General features: G+C 55.3%; 5 protein-coding genes across 5 annotated transcripts; 3 read left to right on the top strand and 2 right to left on the bottom strand.

The window, feature by feature from the left end:
• Nucleotides 1-171: 171 nt before the first annotated feature.
• BO72DRAFT_407316 (two-component sensor protein histidine protein kinase) lies at nt 172-4,374 on the top strand (the record flags this gene model as incomplete). Its single annotated transcript, XM_040942352.1, has 7 exons — nt 172-230; nt 317-1,477; nt 1,537-2,286; nt 2,356-3,393; nt 3,446-3,713; nt 3,767-3,881; nt 3,943-4,374. 7 exons carry the CDS (start codon nt 172-174, stop codon nt 4,152-4,154), a joined length of 3,603 nt encoding a protein of 1,200 aa, XP_040799996.1. The 3' UTR covers nt 4,155-4,374.
• A 595-nt stretch (nt 4,375-4,969) lies between these two features.
• BO72DRAFT_460109 (uncharacterized protein) lies at nt 4,970-9,488 on the bottom strand (the record flags this gene model as incomplete). The annotated part of the gene is made up of 3 exons (XM_040946448.1): nt 4,970-6,827; nt 7,126-7,209; nt 7,252-9,488. 3 exons carry the CDS (start codon nt 9,486-9,488, stop codon nt 4,970-4,972), a joined length of 4,179 nt encoding a protein of 1,392 aa, XP_040799995.1.
• A 209-nt stretch (nt 9,489-9,697) lies between these two features.
• On the top strand, nt 9,698-11,805 carry BO72DRAFT_157501 (M20 family metallo-hydrolase). The gene is made up of 4 exons (XM_040939278.1): nt 9,698-10,063; nt 10,124-10,441; nt 10,509-11,327; nt 11,384-11,805. The coding sequence occupies exons 1-4, from the start codon at nt 9,906-9,908 to the stop codon at nt 11,451-11,453; spliced, it is 1,365 nt and encodes a 454-aa protein (XP_040799994.1). The 5' UTR covers nt 9,698-9,905; the 3' UTR covers nt 11,454-11,805.
• Nucleotides 11,806-11,905: 100 nt separating this feature from the next.
• BO72DRAFT_449409 (glycosyltransferase family 4 protein) lies at nt 11,906-21,019 on the bottom strand. The gene is made up of 8 exons (XM_040945016.1): nt 20,799-21,019; nt 20,645-20,734; nt 17,767-20,580; nt 15,316-17,715; nt 13,492-15,256; nt 12,979-13,438; nt 12,704-12,914; nt 11,906-12,639 (listed from the first exon to the last, which is right to left on the bottom strand). Exons 1-8 carry the CDS (start codon nt 20,868-20,870, stop codon nt 12,001-12,003), a joined length of 8,451 nt encoding a protein of 2,816 aa, XP_040799993.1. The 5' UTR covers nt 20,871-21,019; the 3' UTR covers nt 11,906-12,000.
• Nucleotides 21,020-21,625: 606 nt separating this feature from the next.
• BO72DRAFT_157406 (spherulation-specific family 4 protein) lies at nt 21,626-23,137 on the top strand. Its single transcript, XM_040939277.1, has 3 exons — nt 21,626-22,039; nt 22,120-22,471; nt 22,612-23,137. Exons 1-3 carry the CDS (start codon nt 21,834-21,836, stop codon nt 22,921-22,923), a joined length of 870 nt encoding a protein of 289 aa, XP_040799992.1. The 5' UTR covers nt 21,626-21,833; the 3' UTR covers nt 22,924-23,137.
• The last annotated feature ends 40 nt before the right edge of the window (nt 23,138-23,177 follow it).

Genomic DNA, 23,177 nt, shown 5'->3' with positions numbered 1-23,177 from the left:
CCCCCTCGCCCCGCATCTATTCTCTCTCATCTCAATTTCTTTTCGCGTTGACTCGAAAGCTCTGACTTGATCGGATCGGGGTCATCGCTGAATCCTCGCCTCCTCCGCCGCTCGTTTCTCTTCGCCCCCGCCCTTTGCGAGGTAGGCGATGTGAAACGGGCTGTGTGCGCGATGGCAGCGTCCTTGCAACACCCAGAGGCGGAGCGAGAGCGCATTCGTGATCTATCCAGGTACCTCCGTTCGCTTGCTCCAATGTACAACCCCTACAATCAACCCATCGTAACTGCTGCTGATCCTCCCAACTCCAACCCTACAGATACTATTGTACTGTCGATCAACCCGTCCTCCGCTTGGTACTCGGCCACGACACCGATCAGCAAGATTCCAACGTTGATATTCCCGACGATGATGTTCCTCCCGAGGCTCGCCTGTCCTCGGATATCACCCTCACAGCACTGGCCCAGTTGGGTGTATACCGGTTCGGATGTAACCGCTCCTATGTCTCCATTATCGACGGCGTGAATCAGTATATCGTCGCCGAAGCCACCAAATCCATCTCGTTGCGTGACAAGGATAAACATGACCCGGACGATGGCATCTACCTCGGTGTGCGCACGCTCGATCTGATCTGGGGCGTCTGTCCGCATTCCATCGCCCTCTTCACCGGCCAGGATGCCTCCAAGATCGTCGATTCCCCCAATCTGACCGCCAACCTATCCCGCTTCATTGTCCGAGATTTCACCAAGGAAGACTTCTACAAAGATCGCCCGTATGTCGTCGGCTGGCCGTACTTTCGTTTCTACGCCGAGGTCCCCATCTACAGCCCCGCTGGCTACGTGCTCGGCTCCTTCTGCATCGTGGACGACCACCCGCGCGATCACTTTGGAGATGCCGATGTCGCCACCCTCCGAGAAATCGCCGACGCCATTTCCCGGCATCTGGAGCATGTCCGTATCGCCCACTATCATCGCCGCGCCGAAAGTCTGGTCAAAGGTTTGACGAGTTTCGTCAAAGGCCACTCCGATTTTGACCCGACCGAAGTGCCCCCTGTGACGGTGCCCACGGACTCACCCCCTTCCACTACCGACTCCGAAGCGCCAGCTTGGATTGAGACCGACACCTCTCCCGACCCCTCGGAGCCACCGACAGGCCGTCCCTCCACTGCTTCGGAGTTGACTGGGGAGCTAACATCGCTCTTCTCTGCGGTCACGTGCTCAGAACAGAGCACTGCAACAACCTCGATCAACCCGGCGACTCGGTCCACGAACACCGGTGGAGATGATGAGCCGAGCGATACGCGGGACACGTTTCTCGGAGCGTCCGACCGCTCAGAGTTTCCCGCCGTGTCGGTGCGCCCCCCGACGAGTATCTCGGATAACCTGGCGCGCATTTTTGCCCGAGCCAGTGCCACTTTGCGTGACTCGATGGACTTGGATGGTGTGATGTTCTTGGATGCCTCTCGGAGCAATTCTGGAGTGTAAGCCTCGATCTTTCGACAGTGATAGTATGAAATGCGGTAAGCTAATGCAACGACAGGGTCCGTCCAGGTCATTCAGGCTCCTGGGAACCCCTTCCGACCACCGCCAACCCGGAGTTTCTCGCCGATCCGTATCCGAGCCCAGTGGATTTGCCTGGTGTAGGCTCGCTTTCCAAGGCTTCGGAGAGACCCTGCGATGTGTTAGGAGAGGCGCGCCATCCCTTGGCAGCCTCATCCGTTGACCCGAACCCAGTGACAGAAGATTTGTTAAATCGTCTCGTGGCCGCCTACCCGCATGGCCAGTTTATCAACCTTCACGACGAGATCGCCTCTGCCACGCCGTCGACACAATCCAATCCCGTCACGCCCTCGGAGGAGGCGTCCAACTTAGCCTCAGATGTACAACGGATGAACGTCGCAGCCCTGTGCCATGAATTGAGACAGTGTTTCCCCGACGCGTACTGCGTGCTCTTCTACCCGCTATGGGATTGGAACCGCGGCCGCTGGCTGGCGGGAACACTTGTCTGGACACAGGGCAGTGATCGCGCACTAGACATGGAAGAACTACATTACTTCAAGGTCTTCGGCGATTCTATCATATCCGAGGTGGCGCGGGTGGATTGGGCCACCATCCAGCGATCCAAGTCCGCCTTCATCTCCTCGGTGAGCCATGAATTACGGTCCCCATTGCATGGCATCCTAGCTAGCGCGGAACTGCTGCAAACGAGCCCGCTGGACCCCTCTCAATCGCATTGGATGAGTATGGTCCAGAGCTGCGGCTTGACTCTGCTTGATACATTGAACCATCTGTAAGTGGATCTTCACCCCCCGCCCCGCACACGTAACCATCGCACCGAGGACGCTACTAACGACTGCAGCCTTGATTTCGCTAAAATCAACAACTTGACCACTGGGGAAGAGAGCGCGGTCGACAAATCGTCTAATTCCTCGCCGGTCAATCTAATGACCGTTTTCGACCTCGATGATCTGATCGAGGAAGTAACCGATGTGCAGTATACTGGTCAGCGCCTGGGTCGGACAATCAACCCGCTCACCCGCCGCCTCATGCATACGCCGTCCAATGCGGCGCTTAAGGATGGAGAGCTGACGGTAGTGGTGCGTGTGCAAGACCGACAGGCGTGGACGGTGCAATCCGTAGCCGGGGCTTGGCGGCGTATCGTCATGAATCTCCTTGGAAACTCCCTGAAATGGACCAAGGCGGGTTTCATTGAGGTATCACTTTCCAAGGCACGGCGGAAATCCGACCCCCAGTCGATCTTCGCTCATCTGACTGTTACCGACACCGGTCGTGGCATTGCTCCTGACTTTCTGAAGCACAAGCTGTTTTCCCCATTTGCGCAGGAAGATACTCTTTCGGAAGGTCTGGGATTGGGTTTCAGCATTGTCCGGCAATTGGTCTCCTCCCTTGATGGCCACATCAATGTGCGCAGTGAATTGGGTATAGGGACGCAGGTGGATATTTACATCCCCGTTCGTCTTATGGCTTCAGGCAACGGGGGTGCAACACCAGGCGCAGGCATAGTATCACCACCTGTTGTGCCGACAGCCCCCATGAGATTCTCCCTTGTTGGCTTCGACAGCTATCCACATCCTCGCGACGTGCCGACTGGGATTTTACCAGCCGAAGCCAAGCGTAAGCTGGCAATTCGCAGCTCACTGACTTCGGTGCTGCTCAAACAGCCTGGTTGGACTCTGACCCAGGCCGAGTCGTTAGACGATGCACAGGGGGAAGTTGTCGTGATAGAGGAGGAAACCCTCAGCAAGGCCATGGCTGCCGGCAAGGTACAGCCAACAATGGGCGCTCCAGGCGGGTTCAGACTTTACCTCGTCTTGGACAGCAATCAGGATCTGATACGGGATACCATGGCACCGAACATGATTCGCGTATCACAACCGTAAGACTTGGCTGCTATCCCACCCGCTATTTATCCACTAACATCCACCCAGGTTTGGACCTCGAAAATTTGACGAAGTGCTAAACCGCATCCTCCTTCTATTCTACGACTACATCAAGAACCCGACCCCGTGTCAAACCCCGCTGTCTCCCCCAACGCTGGACCCTACACTCTCCCCGACTCCTGATCTTTTCCAAAGCATGCCACCGGCGTCAACCCCCCCACTCGATACCCATCAGCCGCCTTCTTCCTCCGCACCCACCAAACCTCTGAAAGATGTACATGTACTCATCGTGGACGATAATGATATCAATCTTAAGGTGAGTATTGTGTTCCGTGCTGCCGTTCACCTGATGCTAAACCGTCGCGGAAGATTCTCGCCACTTTCATTCGCAAGTTAGGCTGCAGCTACGACACGGCCTCCAATGGCCTGATCGCCCTTAATACCTACAAAGATGGCACTCGTCGCCACGATCTTGTTCTCATGGGTTAGTGTCTCCCCCTCTTTGCCCATTGCCAGGCGACAGATGAGACTGACAGAAGCTTCAGATATCTCTATGCCTGTGATGGACGGCATCACCTCAACCGAGCAAATCCGTCAGTACGAAAAGCAAATGGGCCTCATCCCCACCCGCATTATCGCGGTTACCGGTCTCGGCTCGGCGGACCAGCAGCAAGAGGCGCTGGCCGCAGGAGTGGACGAGTATCTGGTCAAGCCCGTCTCTCTGAGCGGGCTGAAGAAAGTTATGAAGATTACCTAATCATTGGATATGATACACGATACCAGTATTCCCCCCCACAAGTCTAGATATACACGGTCTAGAAAGCATTGTTTTTTTTTTGCAGCTCCCGGGGACATGAATGGCTGCGCTGGTAGCCTCCGGGACTGATCCGCTCACCTCCCTTGTCACATTATCCTTCATCTGTAGATAAGTGTGAAAGTATATATATATATATATGTGTGTGTGTGTGTACAAAATGACAGTTACAGTTCTAGATGATGCAACCGAAATTAGTGTATGCTGGGTTTTATGTTGTGCGGAGAGTGGTTGCGTGAGACTTTGTTGTACTGTACAGAACATATCAACTGCGACCGAATATGGTCATATGAGGTAGATTGTGCGGTCACCTGCTGAGATGGAACGTAATCATGCCTAGTGACTGAACGACAAGCATTGTTTCAATGATATATATCTTACTGTCTAAAGATGGATAAACCATGATGGCAAGGGACGAATCTCACGCACCGAGCGTCTAGCTGACGAGTAATTAGATTCGCACTCGCCCAACAAGAGTGTCCAGGCTTTAAGTCTGAAAAGATCCTTGTTCCAGTGGTGTCGACTGAGCGGAGGATGCAGGGCGCTGCGTTGCTGCTACGGCTGGTCGGAGGCCCGTGGAGAGTCACTCATGGATCGGGCCGCTTTTTAGAGCTCGAATGACCCGCGATGCGTTCATGACACATGATGATCTAAGCAATACTGGCTGGGATATTACACCGGGCTATCGGTTATTTCTGTGGAGACACTGGTAGAAGGGTGCGAATGTCGCGAATTCTTCCCACTCAAGGACATGGTTGTCACGAATCGGAGGAGCGTTGAGCCGGCAAGGTAGCATCTCTCAACATCGCCAGCGATGTGCGATCCAGTCCCCAGCCACCCGCCCACTGATCCATTCGCAGGCCCTTCTTGAAATGGTCCGCCAGATGATCCGCCCGCTCGGTCCAACTCTGCATCTCCGCATCGCAGAACCCACACCGACTCGTCACGGCTGTACGAGTGGAGCGACACCCCTGGACCCTCGCTGCGGACACCTTTGTGCACCGGTGGAACTTCCGGAGATGCTGGATCAGGTGGTCTTTGCGCGCGAATGTTCGCTCGCTCGGCGGCCGATCCGCGCAGACGTCAAATTCGTGCGACTCTAGGTGCGCAGGCGAGGGCCGTGGAGTTTCGCAAAACTCACATTCCACTGGCTCGAGATGATCAGGTGTAGTGGTATCAACAGTGCAGAACCACGACTCAAGACAAAGGTGCATACTTGACTCATGGCGGCACCAGTCGTGCTTTTTCTTGAAGGATCGGGAGCAAAACGTGCATTGGTATTGGAGGTCGCCGAGTGAGTGGGTGGATGAGGGCCTGCGTCGAGAATAGTGTCGGCGTCGACGCTTATCGGACAGCGGGAATGGGAAATGATCATCCGAGTTGTAACTCCAGGCCGCTGAAGATGCCGTGTCGGACGATGCTTGGGATCGCGCACTCTCGAACTGTCCGCTTTCCACGCTCGAGATTGAGTAAGCATGACCGTCACCGCGACGACTCGCCTCTACGCGCTCGTCTCGGCTGAAGTCACCTTCTGCTGCTGGGGGAAGGCTCGAAGTGGCGATAGCTTTCTGGATGACGGCTGGGGAGACTGGATCTTGGTCGGGAGGAGACTTCTGCCATCGCTCCATAGGCGTCAAAGACGCGTACCTCGAGATAGGCATGGGGGAACTGCCGCGAGGCGAGGGAGTGGCGGGGTTGGGTCGCAGCGTGCGTGACGCCATCTTCCGGCGTCGGCGGGCATTGGCAAACCAATTTGAGATCTGTCGCTCGGTGAAGCCAGTCTGACTGGCGAACTCGGCGCGTTGTTCATCGGTCGGGTAGGGGGAGTGCTGATTGCGATTGAACCAGTCGCGCAGAACTTTGGCCCCCTTGCGCGAGAAGCGCGGCCTCACTTGCGTCTCAGCCTGAAGAGCATTGTCCGTCTCCCTTGCGGATGCTTCGAATCCGGGCTCCGAGGGCCCAGTTCCTCCGCCGTGCTCTTCTGTGAGGCCGTGCAGATGACCGAACACTGGGGAGATGGTTTCGAATCCTGCAGCCTGGCGCTTCTCGCCTTGTGCGAGGCTGCACTCCCGGTAAAGCGCGACGCAACTGGAGCACGAGGTGACCGGGTTAGGATTCGCGGAAGTGGTGCGCAGGATAAGACATTGTAGTCGGTGGCGTTGGCAGTAGCTGCAAGGCACGGGGGGTCGATAGGCACCATCCAGCCACTGGGAGACACTGACGAAGTCATCATTGAGACGGGTTGAATAAACTGGGAGGGGAGGATCTGCTGCAAGTGAGTAGTCAAAGGACGCCAATGTATCGTGCTGCGAGAGGTTGTCGGTGGAGAGGGCGTCAGGTAGCTCCGTTTGCTGCAAAGGGTTGTCGAACGACGAGTGGTCGATAGGAAGTGCGAAAGACGCTGCATTGTCTGACAGCGGCTCCCAGTCCAAGAAGCCATTACTGGTTTCTAGGGAAGGAGCGAGATTCCAGGACGATGCGCCCGAGCCTGGTGACTGATCGAGAAAATGGTTGGTCTCATCGAGAAGGCTCTCGAAGGATGGAGACAGAAGCTGGTCATCGAACGGGAAGGGCTCATCCATCGCAGAATGCCAGGCGAGCAGATGGAGATTACATCTAGGAAAGTATCAGTCTCGATCGATAGGAACGAGACGCGACGAGGTTGGAATTCAATCAATTAAAGAAGAGGAGTGAGAGAGGAAGAGATAGAGAGAGAGAGAGAGAGAGAAGAGACGGGTGAGTGGGTGCAGTCATCGAGGCCGAAAGGCAGATTAGGGCGGTGTAATACTCACCGCTTGCTGCAATTGGGCTTACATCAAATGCCCCGCCGGCGCCCCCGCCATGCAAAGCTGACTAATCCATCATGGAGGCCTCAGGCAGCGGTCCAGAGTTGGCCATCAACTAAGTTACTTACTTCTTCCACGTTCCTTCATGTAAACATGTAAACACACCCACTCCAATGCAACTGTCTACCTTCAAGGACTCATCCCTAAGTGATCTATGATACATTCAAGCTCATTGGCAAAATTCCCTACTCAACCTCTCAAGCATCTCTGTCAGCTGTCGCACACCGTTCACCTCTACCCATTCTTCTTTGGCATGCAATCCTTCGCCAGCCGGACCCAAGACAATACTAGGGATTCCGGCTTGTGTTAGAAGGGCAGCATCGCACCAAAATGGCACACTGACCACGGGGACAGGTTCTTCAAGAACCGTCTTGCTGATCTTTACCATTTGCTGCACAAGGGGGTGACTCTCAGGCAGGTACTGGCACGGCCGCGAGAAAGTGATACGAGGCTCGCTAAACTGGAATTCGGCGTTCTGCCTTTGGATTCGAGTGAGTAGGCCTCGTAGCTCATTCAGAATCATCTCCTCTGTCTGTGCGGGCACAGTCCGGAACTCGACGGTCAATGAACAGCTGGCGGGATATGAGGATACCTCATCCCCACCGTTGATCACTCCACAGTGCAGCGATGCCTGACCAAGCACCTCGTCGACTGGTAAATGCTGCTGATACTGCTTTAAGGCCTGCAACAACAATCCCATGTTCATAATCGCATCAACACCGGCCGCAGGGTTCGAGCCATGCGCTGCGCGTCCTTGGACTTCCAGCTCTACCCATACAAATCCCTTATGGGCATGTGCTAGCCTGAGGTTAGTGGGCTCCAGCACCACCGCCCCGTCGGCTCTCCATCCAGCTTGGATCACATCCATCGTGCCTTGCGAGGCATCCTCCTCATCCGCCACGGCAGTGACGATCACGTCTCCGGCAAGCCTCGATCGCTGAGCGCTCGCCAATGCAGACAGTCCTGCGGCGACTCCGGCTTTCATGTCAAGCGCCCCCCGACCGAAGATCGCCTGTTTGCCATCCTTCTCGCCAAGATGCCCACTCAGTCCGTTTCCTTCATACGTGCTCAAGGTCACGGTATCCACGTGGCCGTTGAACATCAGAGACTTCCCCCCTCCAGTTCCCCTGACGACGCCGACCACAGAAGGACGGCTGGGCTTGGTTTCCACGCGATGATGCTCGATGCCACGATGCGCAAACCACGCTGACAGGTAGTTGACGATATCTGTCTCGCCTGCTCCCTTGGCCTTGGACAGTGTTGGGTTGGAGGAGTCAATTCGTGTAAGGGTCTGGGTCAACACAATCGGGTCATCTGACGAGACATCTTCCGGGACCTGGTATGGACGACGACCCTCAGTGCTCAGCAATACAATCACCGAGTCCGGAGAAAAGTACGTGGGAGAATCGTGCTCTGCTTTGAGACGCCAAATAGCTGCTAGACTGGCCGCCCCGCATGGACCCGAGTCTACCCCGTTTGATGCAAGGTACTGGACGGCGCAGTGGCTCTCATAATCCGAAATTGTGACACTGGCGTCGACAAGTTTCTGCAGAACCGGCCAGGCGGCGGAGGACACAGTGCCGCAGTTCATGCCGGCCATGATACTGGGACTAGTGACGATCGAGGTCGACTCGCCTGTTTTGAGGCTCAGGTTCAGACAAGCAGCAGTGTCCGGCTCGACAGCCACGAAAGTCGCTGGGCTTGTGCGCGACTTGGAATAAATCGCGACCGCTTGAGCCAGCGATCCGACGCCCGCAGGCGAAACGACCAGGGTATTTTGCTGACCCAGCGCCTGTAGCTGCACATCTACCTCGTGCATCAACGTGGAGTAGCCCTCCACAATCCAGGCAGGGATCTCCTCATAGCCTTCAAAAGCCGTGTCTTGTACTAGGATTGCGTTTTCCGTCGCTTGCGATGCCTTGGCGGCCTCCAGCACGGCATAGTCATAGTCCCCATCGGCTACGATAACATCCGCACCCTCCGACCGGATCATTTCCTGGGTGTACGCGACCATCGTGCGAGGGACATAGATGCGTGCTTGTAGAGATAGTTGACGAGCCACCCAGGCCACTGCGCGACCGTGGTTTCCCTCCGTGGCGGCCATCAACGTGAAAGGCTCGCCCGCCCGGATGCGCTCCGTGAGGGTTTTTAAGGAGGTTTCAAGGGGGAGGTCGAGGAGTGCCAGAAGCGCCCGGTAAATGGCCCATGAGGCTCCCAAAACTTTGAAGGAGGGTAGGCCATAACGATTGTTTTCTTGTTTGGCATACACTGCACGGACGCCGAGTGCCTGCGCGACTTCGGGCAAGGGCACCAGAGGACTGGCCTGGTATCCAGGGAACTGCTCATGAAAAGCCCGGACTTGGGCCGCGGGCGGCGACACTATCGTCGAAGGAGCAGAATTGATGTAGATGGATCGCCGTTGAGGTGCCATGTTGATAAAGTGCACTTGTTGCAGTTAGGTTGATGCGAGGCGGCGGTTGTTGGCTTTCTAATAAATGCTTCGGCCCGGCTGGCGGTTACTCTGCGCCTTTTGACAACATGTGCATCTCGGCATTGAATCCTTCTCTTCGGCTCCATTGAAAAAAGGCCACTCTTCAATTTTTTTGTTTTGTTCCAGTTGTTTTTCTCTTTCTGCCCTCTCAATCTCCACAATTTGTGTGGGTATGTGGAGGAGAAGCGGATTGTCGCAAGAAGGCGCCGGTCGCGGGAAGGCGCAATTGTTCTACGGTCGGCGACCAGCTTCCAATATTTGAAGCCATCCAGCCTCCACCAACCTCACCATCGAATTGCCCATTATCGGCGCTGTCAGTTGAAATCCTATCCGCCGTCGCTCAGAGCCAACACAATCATGTTCAAGCCCTCATTTTCTTCTCGGGGGTTGACCGCGACGAGCTTCCGGCGGCAGCTGTCTTCGCACGCCGGTTCCGGCTTGAAGATCAATTCCGATCGCCTGCTGGAAACTCTCCATCACACCTGCCAATGGGGCGCAGCTCATCGATATGGCGAGTGAGTATCATAACAGACTTTTCGACTTGTCGAGTATGAGCATCTCTGACACAGTGATAGCGGCCCCACGGAAACCGGCATGAACCGACTATGCCTGACAGATGACGACGCCCGAGTCCGCCGGTGGCTGCTGGACGAAGCCGAGAAGCTGGGCTGCACCATCACCATCGACCAGATGGGCAACATGTTCGCACGACAACGTGGGTCTCTCAACTCCTCGGCGCCCATGACAGCAATGGGCAGTCACCTCGACACGCAACCGCGCGGGGGTCGGTACGACGGCATTCTGGGCGTCATCGCCGCGTTAGAGGTGCTGCGCACGATGAAAGACCACGGCTACCAGACCCAATTCGACGTCGGACTGGTGAACTGGACCAAGTGAGTACAGCACAGCACACCAATCGATGCCGCTCCCCACACCATGACTCGATCTAACGCATCACAGCGAGGAGGGGGCCCGATTCCCGAAATCCATGTGCTCCTCCGGCGTCTGGGCCGGCGAGATCCCCATCCAAAACGCCTGGAAACTGGCGGATATCTTCGACCCCGCCGTGACACTACGCTCCGAGCTGGAGCGCCACGGTTTCCTGGGCGACACCCCCTGTTCGCCAAGGGGCTACCCACTCGGGGCGCACTTCGAGCTGCACATCGAACAGGGCCCCATTCTGGAGGAAGCCAACCGGAAGATCGGCGCCGTGACCGGAGCGCAGGGATATCGGTGGCTGACGATCAAGGTGGCCGGCCGCGACGCACACACGGGCACGACGCCGCTCAGCGCGCGGCGCGACCCGGTCCTCGCGGCGGCGAAGATGATCGCGGCGTCGAACACCGTGGCCCGGCGACACGGGGCACTCGCGTCGACAGGGGTGCTGAAGCTGCCGCCGACCTCGTCCACGAACACCGTCGCCGCGGAGGTGACCTTCACGCTGGACATCCGGCACCCGCGCGACCGCGTCGTGCACGCCGTGCAGGACGAATGTCTGGCCGCCTTCAACGAGATCGCGCGCGAGGACGGCAAGGGCGTCGCCTTCGAGTGGACACTGGATACCGATTCGCCCGCCGTGCAGTTCGATGCCAACTGCCTGACGGCCGTCAAGGAGGCGGCGACGCAGCTCGTCGGCGCCGACGGCTGGCTGGAGATCACCAGCGGCGCGGGCCATGACAGCGTCTACACGAGCCGACACTGCCCCACGGCCATGATCTTCGTGCCCTGTAAGGAGGGCGTCAGCCATCATCCGGAGGAGTACTGCAAACCTGAGGACTGGTAAGTGCTGGTTGCTCTGTGTTTCGGTCAGGTCGGACTTAGCTGATACCCTGCAGTGCCCTGGGAACGCAAACGCTGCTGGAGTCAGTCGTGAACTACGATCGCATGAGGAGCAAGCTCGACTAGACCGCCAACTTGGGAGATAAATAGAACTGGTCAACTCGCCCTGATCCCCACCCAATGTGGGTGGTCAAGCTACGGCGCACCTTCGCAGGCTTGAGAATCAATCGACCAGCCCGTCGGACTTTGGTACGCAACTCGGAGGCCATGCAATATCTGCCACCCAGTCATCGTATCAGGATACTGGGCAGGCAGAATCAAGAAGAGTAAGAGACGGTCAAAGGGGCACGGCCAACTGATAAGCAATGGTGTCACATACATAAGCAACTAGCCACTCGGCCCTACGGAGCACATATTACAACCGATGGTGAAATTACTGACTCTGCCCCCGGTTCCAAGTCTCCGATAACGTGTTCAATACCAGGAAAGACAGCCAGTTTCTCGTCACGAGGGTTCTTGTAAATACCCAATCGTAAATTATGATTATGCTAATTAAGACCAGAACCGTATAGATGGCCCGTATTTACAAATCTCCACAACTAAAGCAAGTGCAATCATGAGATCCATCCACCTTGATGCAATGCAATGCAACGCAACACAAAAAAAAAACCACCTAAGCGAGGGACTGCGTGCTAGTCGAACTGAACCTCTCAAAGCGTTTGCCGCGAGTCCGCCGGGAACCGCCCATCCACGGGGGCGTGGGCGGGAGCAGGGCATCTCCGACCTGTTCGACGGTCACGCGGCCCTTGGTGTCCTTGAAGAAGCCACTAGACGAGCCGCTCATCGAGGCCGGGCCGTGCGCGAAGTAGCTGAGACTCTGGTACTTGCCCAGCCACAGCATCTGCTCGTGTTCGCGGAGGTACCGATGGCTGGAGAAGCTGGCCAGGACGTTGTCGCGGCCCTGCATGCCGAACTGGCGGCGCTCCTCCTGCTTAGCGTACATGCGCTGCGAGATCGCCTGCACCTCCTCGGGGGACGGGCGCAGGCCCAGCGTCGGGGGCACAAAGCCCTCCGGGTCGCCGGCGAATTGGCTCCATTCACCGAGGAGGGCCATCACGCGGATCTGGGCGGATGCCAGGGAGAAGGCGTCGTTCGGGGGGACGACCTCGCTGAACCGTTTGCCGGTCTCGCGGTTGACGACCACACAGAACGACGCGCCGACGTCGGTACACACCACGGGCGCGCCGGTGAGGGCGGCTTCACCCATGGCGAGCGGTAGACCTTCTGAGGTCGACGAGTTCATGAACAGCCACTGGGGCGGACGGTTAGTGATGTTGTTGGGGCTAAAAGATTTACGCGAAAGGGAAAATACTCACAGCATCCTGTAACACCACATCCGGCTTGCCCAGACCCTTCAACACGACGTGGTCGCGCAGGGACTTCGATGCGATGACTTCTTGACATTCCGAGGCGTAGCCTGGCGCACGCTCCATATCTCCGTAGATGTGCAGGCGATAGTCCTTGAAGCCCCATTGGTTGACAATCAAGTCCGTGGCCATGATGGCCGTCTTGATATCCTTGACGTAACTGCGTGTCGCGTTAACATGATCCCCTCCAATATTAGTGCCAGACCCGTGGAAGGGAGACTTACCGAATATGCGACAACATGACCACAGTGGGTGTCTCCGTCTTGATCTTCTCGATCGGTTTGTACCTCTCCATGTTCGTGATACCGTTGACCACCGGATCGATCTTGCGTGCAAAGGCCCGGCGATGCTCCAAGACACCCTCACACGTTCCCAGTTCGATCTCCCATCCAGGGTTGAAGTACTCGGCGCAAGGGAGGACAACGTCCGCATGGTGTTCGATGAGAACGCAGGACAGATGGCCGAGAGAGATGAGGGTGGAATTGACAAAGGTGGAGTCGAATGACACGGCCGCGGAGAGGAAGGTAGTCATCTCACGGAAACTGACGCAGTGATCCCAAACATGGAGTGCACACTTGCGCTTGACCTTGCAGAGCACACCGTAGTTGGCACCCGTGAAATGGTGCGATGCTTGGAACACGTCCGGAATGCGGTCGGGGACAGGGACGGAGAAGATGAAGAGATCTAGAAGATGGTTAGTGATCTGTGCGTTGGAAGACAGCCAGAAGGTTACTTACAGCGATGCCACATGTCGAGAGCTGTATCCAGCTGTTGTAGAGTCGGCAACTCGGCATGCCACCATTCGGAGACAGGAATAGCGCCGTCCATTTCCTCAGTCAGCCAAAGCTCGCGCCAAGCGCGCTTGACGGTGTCACTCATCCAGACATCGTTCCAGTTGCGCGAAGATTCAAAGTACGTGTTCAGGTCAACCAAGGCTTTGGTGGCTTCTTCAACATGCGCACGTGTCTTGTTGATTGTCCGGGCACACCGAACCAGGCTGGCGAGAATAGGAATGAAGTTGCGCTCGATGTCCGCAACCTTGGTGTCATGAATCTTCTGGACCACTTCTGAATCAAGGTAGTTCTGGAACATGCCGTGCGTCGGGTTCAAGAAGTCAAGACCCCATTGCGGCAAGACCGTCAGGGACTGCACGTTTCGCTCGATCTGGAACCTCGGCACACCAAAGTCGTTGGCGGCTTCGGCAAGAATGTGCCAGCGAATTCCCTTCAAGTCGTTGACCATATCTCGCCTACAGGCGGAAACACCACCTGGCTCATTGGGCCATGTACCGGTGTCCATGGCAAGAACATGAAGCTCCGTGTCCGTGTCCTGCATCTGCGTGGATAGAGTTCGGGTGTTGATACGAGATTCTCCGCCCACGCCGAAACTCGACAGATCCGCAATCTTGAAGGCGATCGGCGTCCACGAGCTGATCTCCGGATCGATATCGACACGCGCCAGCACCGTATCGGCCCGTGCCTCAAGGTAGTCGCCGGCCACTTCCAGCCGACCCCAGTCACGGTTGCGCCAGTAGGGCTTGAGGACACGATCAGCACGCAACAAGATCTCATCCAGCCATCGCGCGGTGATAGCATCGAATTCTTTGCTCGCTTTCCAGGATTTCCAGAGATGTGTACGAGCGCGCGAGGTAGGGATGGGATACTTCTTGACGTTAGTTCCGAGCAGACGCGAGGCGAGGTTCACCTTCACGGAGGAGAAGGAGAGAAGCGGGTCGTCGTCCACGAAGCTGCACCTGGTTGGTTTCTCTAGAACATGGAACCAGTCCTCTTGAATCATGGCCGGGGTAACAACGTCCTCCCCGTTCATCGTTGTAGCAATTATAGGGTGGAACTTGTGATCATACGTCCATGTAGCTCTATGCTTGTCGTCACCTTGGACGTAGGTGGCATCTGTGACGCGAGGATACGGGATCCACTTATCCAGCCGTTCAGGACGATTAGGCGGCGGCATACACCAGGCAACCTTGATCTTCATGTGTGGCAACTCATACTCAGCGCGCAGCAGTTCGTCGTCGAATTTGGCTCCCTTGCGGTAGTAGAACTTGAACTCCATCGCGTTGACCCCACGCATGGCAGATCCGGAAGTGATATATCCACGCTTGTCGTATTGGACGATCTGGCCTTCCAGTTTGCCTTGGGTACACTGCCGTTGAATAGGCAATTTGGAGCGTGACTTGGATCCGTCCTGAGCATACTCATATTTGAATTCGTTGATCAGGTCCTGACCACGATACTCTTGTCGTCCCAGGAGCAACAGCTTGGCGTTGTACTCGTTGATGGCAACCAGGCTCTTGTAGTCACTAGGTTCCTGGTCGTGCTTTCCGGTGTATTGATAGAGTTTGAACGTGCCGTCTGATTCGGTCCGGAAGAAGCCTGTAGAAACGCCGCTGAGGCCTTCCATTTCCACACGATTGTGATAGATCACAGTCTTCCAACCTTGCATGTTTCGATACAGGGTGGAGACCTTATCGCGACCATGCACCTATTGAATGTTAGCATCATAACTGAACCCCCTTGTGGGACAAGATGAATTTGTCTTACCAGGACGAGTGGAATGATGATGCGCTGCAGGATCTTACAGAATTGCCACACAGCAGTGAGAATGACAGTTACCGGCCAGGCGAAAAACAGGGGCTGTCCTCGAAGCATGAAATCAAGCTCTCGTTGGTACTCGGGATCAGCAACCAAAGCGATAACCATGAACTTGATGCATGCGTTCCAGATTTGCTTCGTCCGAGCAAGTGACATGCGGAAAGCCTCGCCCATCCCCACATTCGACTCTTCCGCATTCAACGCGAGGATGTCCCGGATGGGCCTGTCGTATCTGTTGCTGAGGAAGCCTTCTTGCTCAAGACCCCGGTGTTGGGCCTCCAGTGTCTTTGCATATTTTGTGACAGAAGTTGTCATTGTGACACCCAGGTTCCAGCGAGCAAGGTACTCCTCAAGTCGAAGTATTTCTGCAGCATTCGCTCTGGACTCGAGCCAATCGAGTTGCTGGGAAGAAACGCGACACGGCTCCCCCAAGCACCTGCGAAGCAGGAACGATCGAGCATACTGAGGCAACAGATCCCATTCGATATCACAGTCAACGCCAAGCAGCAAGTGACGGAGAATCGTCTTGGAAGAGTAGTTCAGCACGCGAGTTCGTTCCACGGAACTATTCTCGAGCTGACGCTTGACACCTTCGGGAAGGACCAATTCGTGGCCAGCGTGCCCATGTACAGCCAGAAGCTCAGCAAACATTGCGTGATCATGAGACATACCAAGACGGAACTCGGCAGTCATCTGAACGATAGCCTCCGCAATAGCCTGGCAGTTGCGTCGGATATCCGAGACCCAGTCATAGCCGACAAGGTCGGGACCGACAACAACATAAATGTGGAGACGCTCGCCGGTACGACGACAGACAACACGAACCTTCTGCTCAGGCTGGATCAAGTGGGCAGCCGAGACTAACTCCACTGTCGTCTCTCCGCTCTCCCAAAGCTGTGCTGCGTGGTTCATAATATTTGTTGCAGCGGGGAATGCAGCCCGGACAAGATCAGCTTTGGGGTCTTCAGAGCGCAGAATCTGCATAACCTCTACACCTGGATGAGTTGATGGGTCAAGCTTGTACCGGAATTCGTCCGAAAGTAAAGTGATGTTGTCAAACATTTGAGAAAGTGTGGACTGCGACAGGTCAGGGAAAGGTTCGAGGGAGCTGAAGCCGTAGGTGACTGAAGTGTCCTTGATCTTGACAACACTCTTCTCCTCGGGAGAACTCTTGAACAGCGACAAGCCAATATCGGCTTTGTAGAGTGTGTAGAATGCACAGGCCCACGTTCCACTGCCCAGCCCGATAACACTGCTGTATTGGAAAGCGGGAAGGACCTCATGAAGGATGATGCCAACGACTAAGCCGATCAGGGCGCTGATAGCTAGCCCACGGGCTACATGAGGTCCGCTGAAGATCCGGTTGTATTGGTACCAGAGAAGACCACTGTAGCAGCCAACATAGGCCAGGAACATTATGACCGAGATTTTGGCAGTTTCAAATGTCCACATGATGGCCAGCGTGATCGCTACACCCCAAATGTGGAGGAAGAAAAACTTCATCAGGTTCTTCCAATACAACCTCCGACGTGCGTTAGCATCAGTGAGGGACACCTCACGTAGACCAGCGAGCGAAGAGACGGGCTGGGGCGTGCGCTTGGTGACCGATATCCAGAGAGGCTGAGAGACCGCGTCAAGGATGACTGCACCTAACAAGTAGTAGCCGAGCGCAAAACCAACAGTGAGTCGATATGTAGCGCTGTTTGCTGCGGACAATCCCACGATGGATTCGCCCGTCAAGAGAGCACTCCACTTGTCGGAAAGGGCAACCACAAAGTACAGGATACCACACCAGACGTCTGCACCCGTATGACGCCAGTGTAGAAAGGCGCTATGGAGCTTGAGACCTTTCTGCATCTCGCCCATAGTGTCGACTGCAGCTCTCAATTGCAAGTTCCATGTTGGGCTGTAGGGCAGGGGCATCTTCGTCCGAGAGTAGCGGCAGTACCAGCCGAGAAGAAAGACGGTCGCTGAGTAGCCGCCAGCGAGCTTTGCGACAAACGGATCGGTTGTCTTCCGGGTCCAGAAGTGGCGGTGTCGCTCTTTCTTGACGCGAGCATATAAGGCCTGGCGTGCATCCGATCCGAAGTCTTTGACCTTCTCGTTCTGACTCTCGCTGGGGGGGACGCATTTTTGCAAGTACCATTCGACGATTTGGGTGTCGGTCACTGTGGGGATGTTGAGATACCAGCTGTTCCATTCACCCATGATGCGCCGCGCGCCAACCAGCAACGAGCCTAGGAACAGGAAAAGGAAGCAGAGATAGATGACCGAATCGTGATGCACCCACAAAGTGACGATGGGTGAAATGAACAGGATCGGAATACACGTCATGATCACAGTTCGTCCCTGGAAATGTTAGGTACATTCGTCATCATTCTCGGCTTGATGAGAACTTACCGATTGGAAGGAATAGCCTGGAAGCTGGTAGACTGAGAGGGCGGAAAGAGTCATAAGATACGTTGAAAGCATCACGAAGTAAAGGAAGAACAGAATTCCAGCTGCACCTCCCTTGACCACACCGACAACAATAAGTGCGATGATGCCTCCAACCAGAGCGACCGCAAGACCAGCAACGAACCGGGTCAAGACGAACATGCTCATGGCAGGGAAGGCCATCGCGTAGAGATAGTAGCTACCGCCAGAGCTGATCCAACTGCCGAAGCCACCACAGACAAGCAGGGCGCACATCAGGGCGGTGGTGGCCAGCGTCTTGTCCACGTCGCTCATGTACGTGGTAAGGTAAAGACCACGGCCGACGGTGGTGAGCATTGTGACATCAATCAGCGCGGGAACGGCAAAAATACCCAAGAAGGTGAACCTATAATGCCAGGGAATATTATTTCGGTCGCCTTTAGGATCGAGATCGACATTCATGGAAGCGTATGCTGTGGGAAGCTCTGTGAAGCCTTCCTCCCGTTGGGGTGGTTGGTACTTGTGATAATATGCCCGGTACCATTTCCAGATAATCTTTCCCAGTCGCTTAGGAGTCGTGTCGAAGTACATGTCAGTGCGCGCACCACAGGCATACATCTCGGTAAAACACGAGGCCTGCACTGCATCCTGATTCGGCAGGGGATTCCGGTCCAGAACTTCCAAGTAGATCTCATTCAATGCCAGGCGACGGAAGGCGCAGAAGATACAAAGGGCGAAGAAGTCCGCACTCGCATCAATCCGACCTTTCTGGAGAGTGGTCTGCGCCACATCCTGAAGCCTTGCTAGGATATCCGCCTCGTTGTCAACCAAGACTTCAGGCAACCGAGCATCAATCTCCAGGAACAGTGCCGTGGCGACCTCGGGATCCAAAGACCAGCATCCTTGTTCCTGGTACCATGCCAACCGAGAGGCGACGAGTTCTGCAGCGGAAATCTCCTCATCGAGGTACGCGCTGGAGGTCAAGGCTCGGCGCTGGGCGTGAGAAGGCGCGTCCACGAGCTGGTACTCACTACAGGCCCGCAGCTTCGCACAGAGCATGGAAGAGCCACTGCCCTCAGATGCGGCCAAGCGCCGATGCCAAGCAAGATTTTCAGCGGGGGTGAGCTGTTCGATGTCTTCGACCCACCGCTGAGGCATATTCCAGTCCTTGGACAGAGACTGGTTCTCAGCGGCCAAGACCATTTCCATAATCAGACACTGAGTGCGGCTGAATCCGCGACCGGAGAGATAGGCGTGCAAAATGGTTCCAGTGCGGTCCAGCGTCTTGCCGTTGACATAAAGGTTCAGCATACCAATGTGGGGATCGAGATCGAGCAAACCCCAGACTTGAGTGCCCAGACGCGTGCGGAAGCCAGAGTGCAGCCCAACGTAGACTCGGAGGCGGTCATTGTCATCACCTTTGCTGACACTCAGGAGGTCAACAAGCTCTTTAGTGGCTGCAATGGCATCGGAGAGGTCGGGATAGGTATCCTGTGCGTTCTGGAGAGTGCGGATTGAAGCGGCGAAACCCCGAAGCTGGTCCGGCTTGAGGCGTTCGAGCAGGTCCAAGTCTCGCAGATGGCGCTGGGTTTCGAGAACATCGGTGATGTTTTGTGAGGTACAGTCCAAGCCGAGATGAAAACATCCGAGTTCCGAGTAGGTGGCGCCATCGGGGGAAAACGACAGAGGATCGATGTGAGGATTTTCGTCGGCAACCCTGCATTCAAGACCATTGACGGACAAACCAGGACTTGGAAGAGTAAGACTGGTAGTTGAGGGGGGCTGCAGAGACAGTTTGGTGTTGAGATCGGGAATGAAGGAATCGAGGGCGTCGAAGAGAGGAGATGTTGATGATGTTGGGGAGATGGAGATTCGGTTGTTGTTGCGCCATACGTCATGTGCTTCGAGCACCTCGCCGCGCTTCAGCCACATCATCGCCCCGAGAGGTTCATGCAGAACCGTTTCAGCCACGGCAATCTCCGCGTTGGTCAATCCTGCCCGAGGTCCGATGTAGATCATTGCACTGTTGTAGTTGCACCATTTGAACGTGCGCCCAATGACATGGTGCGACACTGTCACTCCATCATCGACACTGTCCCACATCGCTAGAGTCGAATCTCCCCGAGCCTTTTGCGCCGCCACCACACGCATCGCAGCCCGCATCTCCGCCATCTGGAAGTAGTTGCGTCGGTCTCCATCTGGTAGGATGGTGCCGTTGCGATAGACAATTCCCCGCACCTGCTGCATGTTGATCTCGCGGCATTGCTTCTCCCCAAGATAATCTGGCGGGGCCAGCTCGAGCCAGACGTCTAGTCCCAGGTCATTGATATACTTGATGAGCTCGTTCAGAACGACGGGCTGGAAGTGGGCGTGGAACTCGGCTAGGAGCACGCCGTGGAAAGGAGCAGTTGATCCTCCCGGTTGGCGCTGGAATTTCGTTGTCAGGGTCTGCACCACCGTGGTCAGAGCTTGGATAACTTCGTCGTTGCTGCGACTCGCATCCGATTGCACCAGGCTTTGTACTTCGAGCCGGCCGAGAACATGTGGAGAGGTGCAGTGGCCGGTGAGAGCATTCGCGACTCCCGGTTGAAGGGGGTCGACGACAAGAACATCCCATTGCGAAAGTAGTTGTGCCTCCGCTGGAGTAGGTGGGTTCGAGAAATCCCCCAGGAACACACCGAAAGATTTGAGGTCGCGTTTGGCCGATTTCTCGGACAAGGGTGAAGAAGACTTTCCAGTCTTCAGCTGATCGAAGTAGCGTACAATGGCACTTGGGACCTCGGAGAGTTGATGACGTTTCTGAGGAAAGATGAGCAGGGTGGCTTGGCATCAGTGTATTAGAAGATTGCGAAGAAACACATACCTGCCAAATCCCATGGAGCTTTAACACAATGTAACCCAGAATAAAGAGTGAACCAAGAACGATCGTGGCTAGTAAGCAGAATGCTAGAACCTGCGCAAACAACGTTAGGGAAGAGATTCAAGGGCCCGTCGCGACCATCTGAGCAACCACGCACCTTATCCCACCAGGTCGATGTCATGCGATTCCATCCTACGGCATCGAGGCCCAGGTACTCGGGACCTGCCATGGTGATAGGAACAGCGTCAAGTGCCTGACATAAACCCTTTCCTCACCACAAGGGGGGCACCGTGGACTATTATCTGCGGCGACTCTAGATGGAGGCCGATTAAAACGAATGTAACGACTACAGCCCACGTATCCCACTCGCGAGGTACCAGGGGAGGAGTATCAGCCTCTCTAATACTTTTAATTTACCCTATTTATAGCAGGTACATGGCTATCTATCTATGGCGGCGGCGTGCCCGCAACAAGAAGGATCTAAAGGCTGGCTTGTTTGAATCAATGAATGTAAGCTGTAGTGTACTGTAATATTGTCTGGATCTTATTTTCATTTTTAGGGTCTGTTTTTTTTTCTGGTTCCCTGTTTAGATGATTATTTATTATTTTATTTTATTTTTTTTTTTTGGAGAGTGATCCAATTCGCTACTCTATCTGGTTCGGGAGCCCCAGTTATTTTCTCTCCCACTCCCAGGACGTGCTGCCAACAAATCTCCTCCAGCGCCAGGCTAGTGGCCCCAAAAGAACGCTAGCAATAGGTGGACTGCATGTCTGACTCGACCAGAAATTACGGGTCTCTTATCATCCTTCTTGCGTGCCGGTGTCACGTCGTTGAACCTAAGAATATTAGCCACTGCGATCGAGCGATGGCGATGGGATGTCTCAGTCGAATGTTTGGATGCCATGACCGCCAACGCCGCACAGGTAACGCCGAGCACCATCGCATTCTCGTCTACAAAGAAATTTCTTCCGCCATTCTGAGGTCGGAAGCTAGGCTAGCCCTCTCACGAACGGGTCTGGATTTGGATTCCACCGTTATTATAACCTGCGCAGTGTGCCTGCCATCTCTCCCAACCCCCAAGAAAACCACACCTACGAACCCTGAAGCCAATCCAGTCTCCTTTCTGCTCCCTGAAAAACTACTCCGTACTTCTGTTTCGTTTCCCCACGGTTCTGGCTAGCTGGTGCATGGATGCCTCGCCCAAATCTTAATCGCCCGCGGCGGCCCTGGTGCATTGCCATTGCCATTGCGGTGGCCGTAGTGGTGATCGTGGTCATTGTGGTGCCATGTGCCGTCATCTTGACCCGAAAGAAGCATCACGCGAAGCAGACCAACGTGCTGTACCCTTTGTACATCTACCCTACCAACAGCAGCACCTGGAGTCCCTTGTACAAGGAGTGAGTTGTGGCCTGTCTGCTTCTTTCGTTTTTCTTCCCTCTCTTCTAGACCCTAGACCCTCATTGACCCTCCGCCCCAGAATCACTGAGCGCCCCGATCTAAATTTCACGGTGATCATCAATCCCTCAAGTGGACCGGGGAACACCACGTATCCAGATGAAGCGTATAGCACCGAGGTCGAACGCCTCGCGAGCTACGCGAACGTTCGCCGGGTGGGATATGTGCGCACTGGATACGCGACCCGCAACATCTCCTCGGTGTTAGCCGATGTATCAACCTATGCGGGGTGGGCGAACCAGTCGGCTGGATTAGCTATGGATGGGATTTTCTTTGATGAAGCGCCCTACGTTTACTCGGCGGACAAGGTCGAGTATATGAACACCATCAACGCGGTGGTGAAGAATTCCACGGGGCTGCAAGGGGAACGAATGGTAAGAAGAAGAAATCCAGGCACGAGGGGTGAGGGGTTTGGGGATCGATGGAACCAAGATTTTGGTTTCTATTTTTTCGATTCTTTTTTTCTCTGGGACAGATCCAGCGGCTAACGTCCCACACCCTGGGTTTTTCTCAGGTTATCCACAATCCCGGCACCATTCCGGATAGTCGCTATAACGCCAACACAACCGACGTCACTGTGGTATTTGAGAGTTCGTACGATGATTACCACACCCAGAAAGGCAAGCTCAATGCGCTGGCGTCCGACCGTACCGGCTACAGCTACATGCTGCATTCGGTCCCCGAGATGGGGAACAGTACTCTGCGGAGCCTGGTGGACCAATTGAGTCTGAAAGCCGAGTACTTGTTCCTGACGACGTTGACGGAAGATTACTACGAGAGTTTTGACCCAGCGGGGCCCACGATTATCGACCTGATGCCGAGTTAATCGATAGATCCAAGCAATCACGCACTGAGCAGCGTGTGTGTGAGAGAATGTGAGTCTGTGAGAGAGCGAATTGTGTCGATCGACCCACGAGTAGGCCGGCGGCCCTAGGCGAGCCCCACCACAGCCTTGGGAAGACGATGAGACGGGAAGCGTCGTCACTAATGATGATTGGCGAGAGATATGGTGGACAGGGGGGTAGAAAAGCTTGGATGCAATTGAATTGGTCAGTTGAAGTGGTTAATGGGGGGGGGGCT

This window comes from Aspergillus fijiensis (genome assembly GCF_003184825.1).
Source record: "Aspergillus fijiensis CBS 313.89 unplaced genomic scaffold BO72scaffold_33, whole genome shotgun sequence".
In the NCBI taxonomy this organism is placed as follows: Eukaryota; Fungi; Ascomycota; class Eurotiomycetes; order Eurotiales; family Aspergillaceae; genus Aspergillus; species Aspergillus fijiensis.
Note: the sequence above shows the minus strand (reverse complement) of the source record. Positions and strands in the feature narration are given on the sequence as shown.

What these genes read in the sequence shown, in the direction of transcription:
- BO72DRAFT_449409 (XM_040945016.1), bottom strand. Translation starts at nt 20,870, where the DNA reads ATGGCAGGTCCCGAGTACCTGGGCCTCGATGCCGTAGGATGGAATCGC. An exon ending in TCATCATTCCACTCGTCCTG is followed by an intron (nt 15,257 to 15,315) that starts GTAAGACAAATT and finishes AACATTCAATAG; the next exon opens with GTGCATGGTCGCGATAAGGT. An exon ending in ATGTGGTGTTACAGGATGCT is followed by an intron (nt 12,640 to 12,703) that starts GTGAGTATTTTC and finishes CGTCCGCCCCAG; the next exon opens with TGGCTGTTCATGAACTCGTC.
- BO72DRAFT_157406 (XM_040939277.1), top strand. Translation starts at nt 21,834, where the DNA reads ATGCCTCGCCCAAATCTTAATCGCCCGCGGCGGCCCTGGTGCATTGCC. An exon ending in TGGAGTCCCTTGTACAAGGA is followed by an intron (nt 22,040 to 22,119) that starts GTGAGTTGTGGC and finishes CCTCCGCCCCAG; the next exon opens with AATCACTGAGCGCCCCGATC. An exon ending in GGCTGCAAGGGGAACGAATG is followed by an intron (nt 22,472 to 22,611) that starts GTAAGAAGAAGA and finishes GGTTTTTCTCAG; the next exon opens with GTTATCCACAATCCCGGCAC.
- BO72DRAFT_157501 (XM_040939278.1), top strand. Translation starts at nt 9,906, where the DNA reads ATGTTCAAGCCCTCATTTTCTTCTCGGGGGTTGACCGCGACGAGCTTC. An exon ending in GCAGCTCATCGATATGGCGA is followed by an intron (nt 10,064 to 10,123) that starts GTGAGTATCATA and finishes ACACAGTGATAG; the next exon opens with CGGCCCCACGGAAACCGGCA. An exon ending in TACTGCAAACCTGAGGACTG is followed by an intron (nt 11,328 to 11,383) that starts GTAAGTGCTGGT and finishes GATACCCTGCAG; the next exon opens with TGCCCTGGGAACGCAAACGC.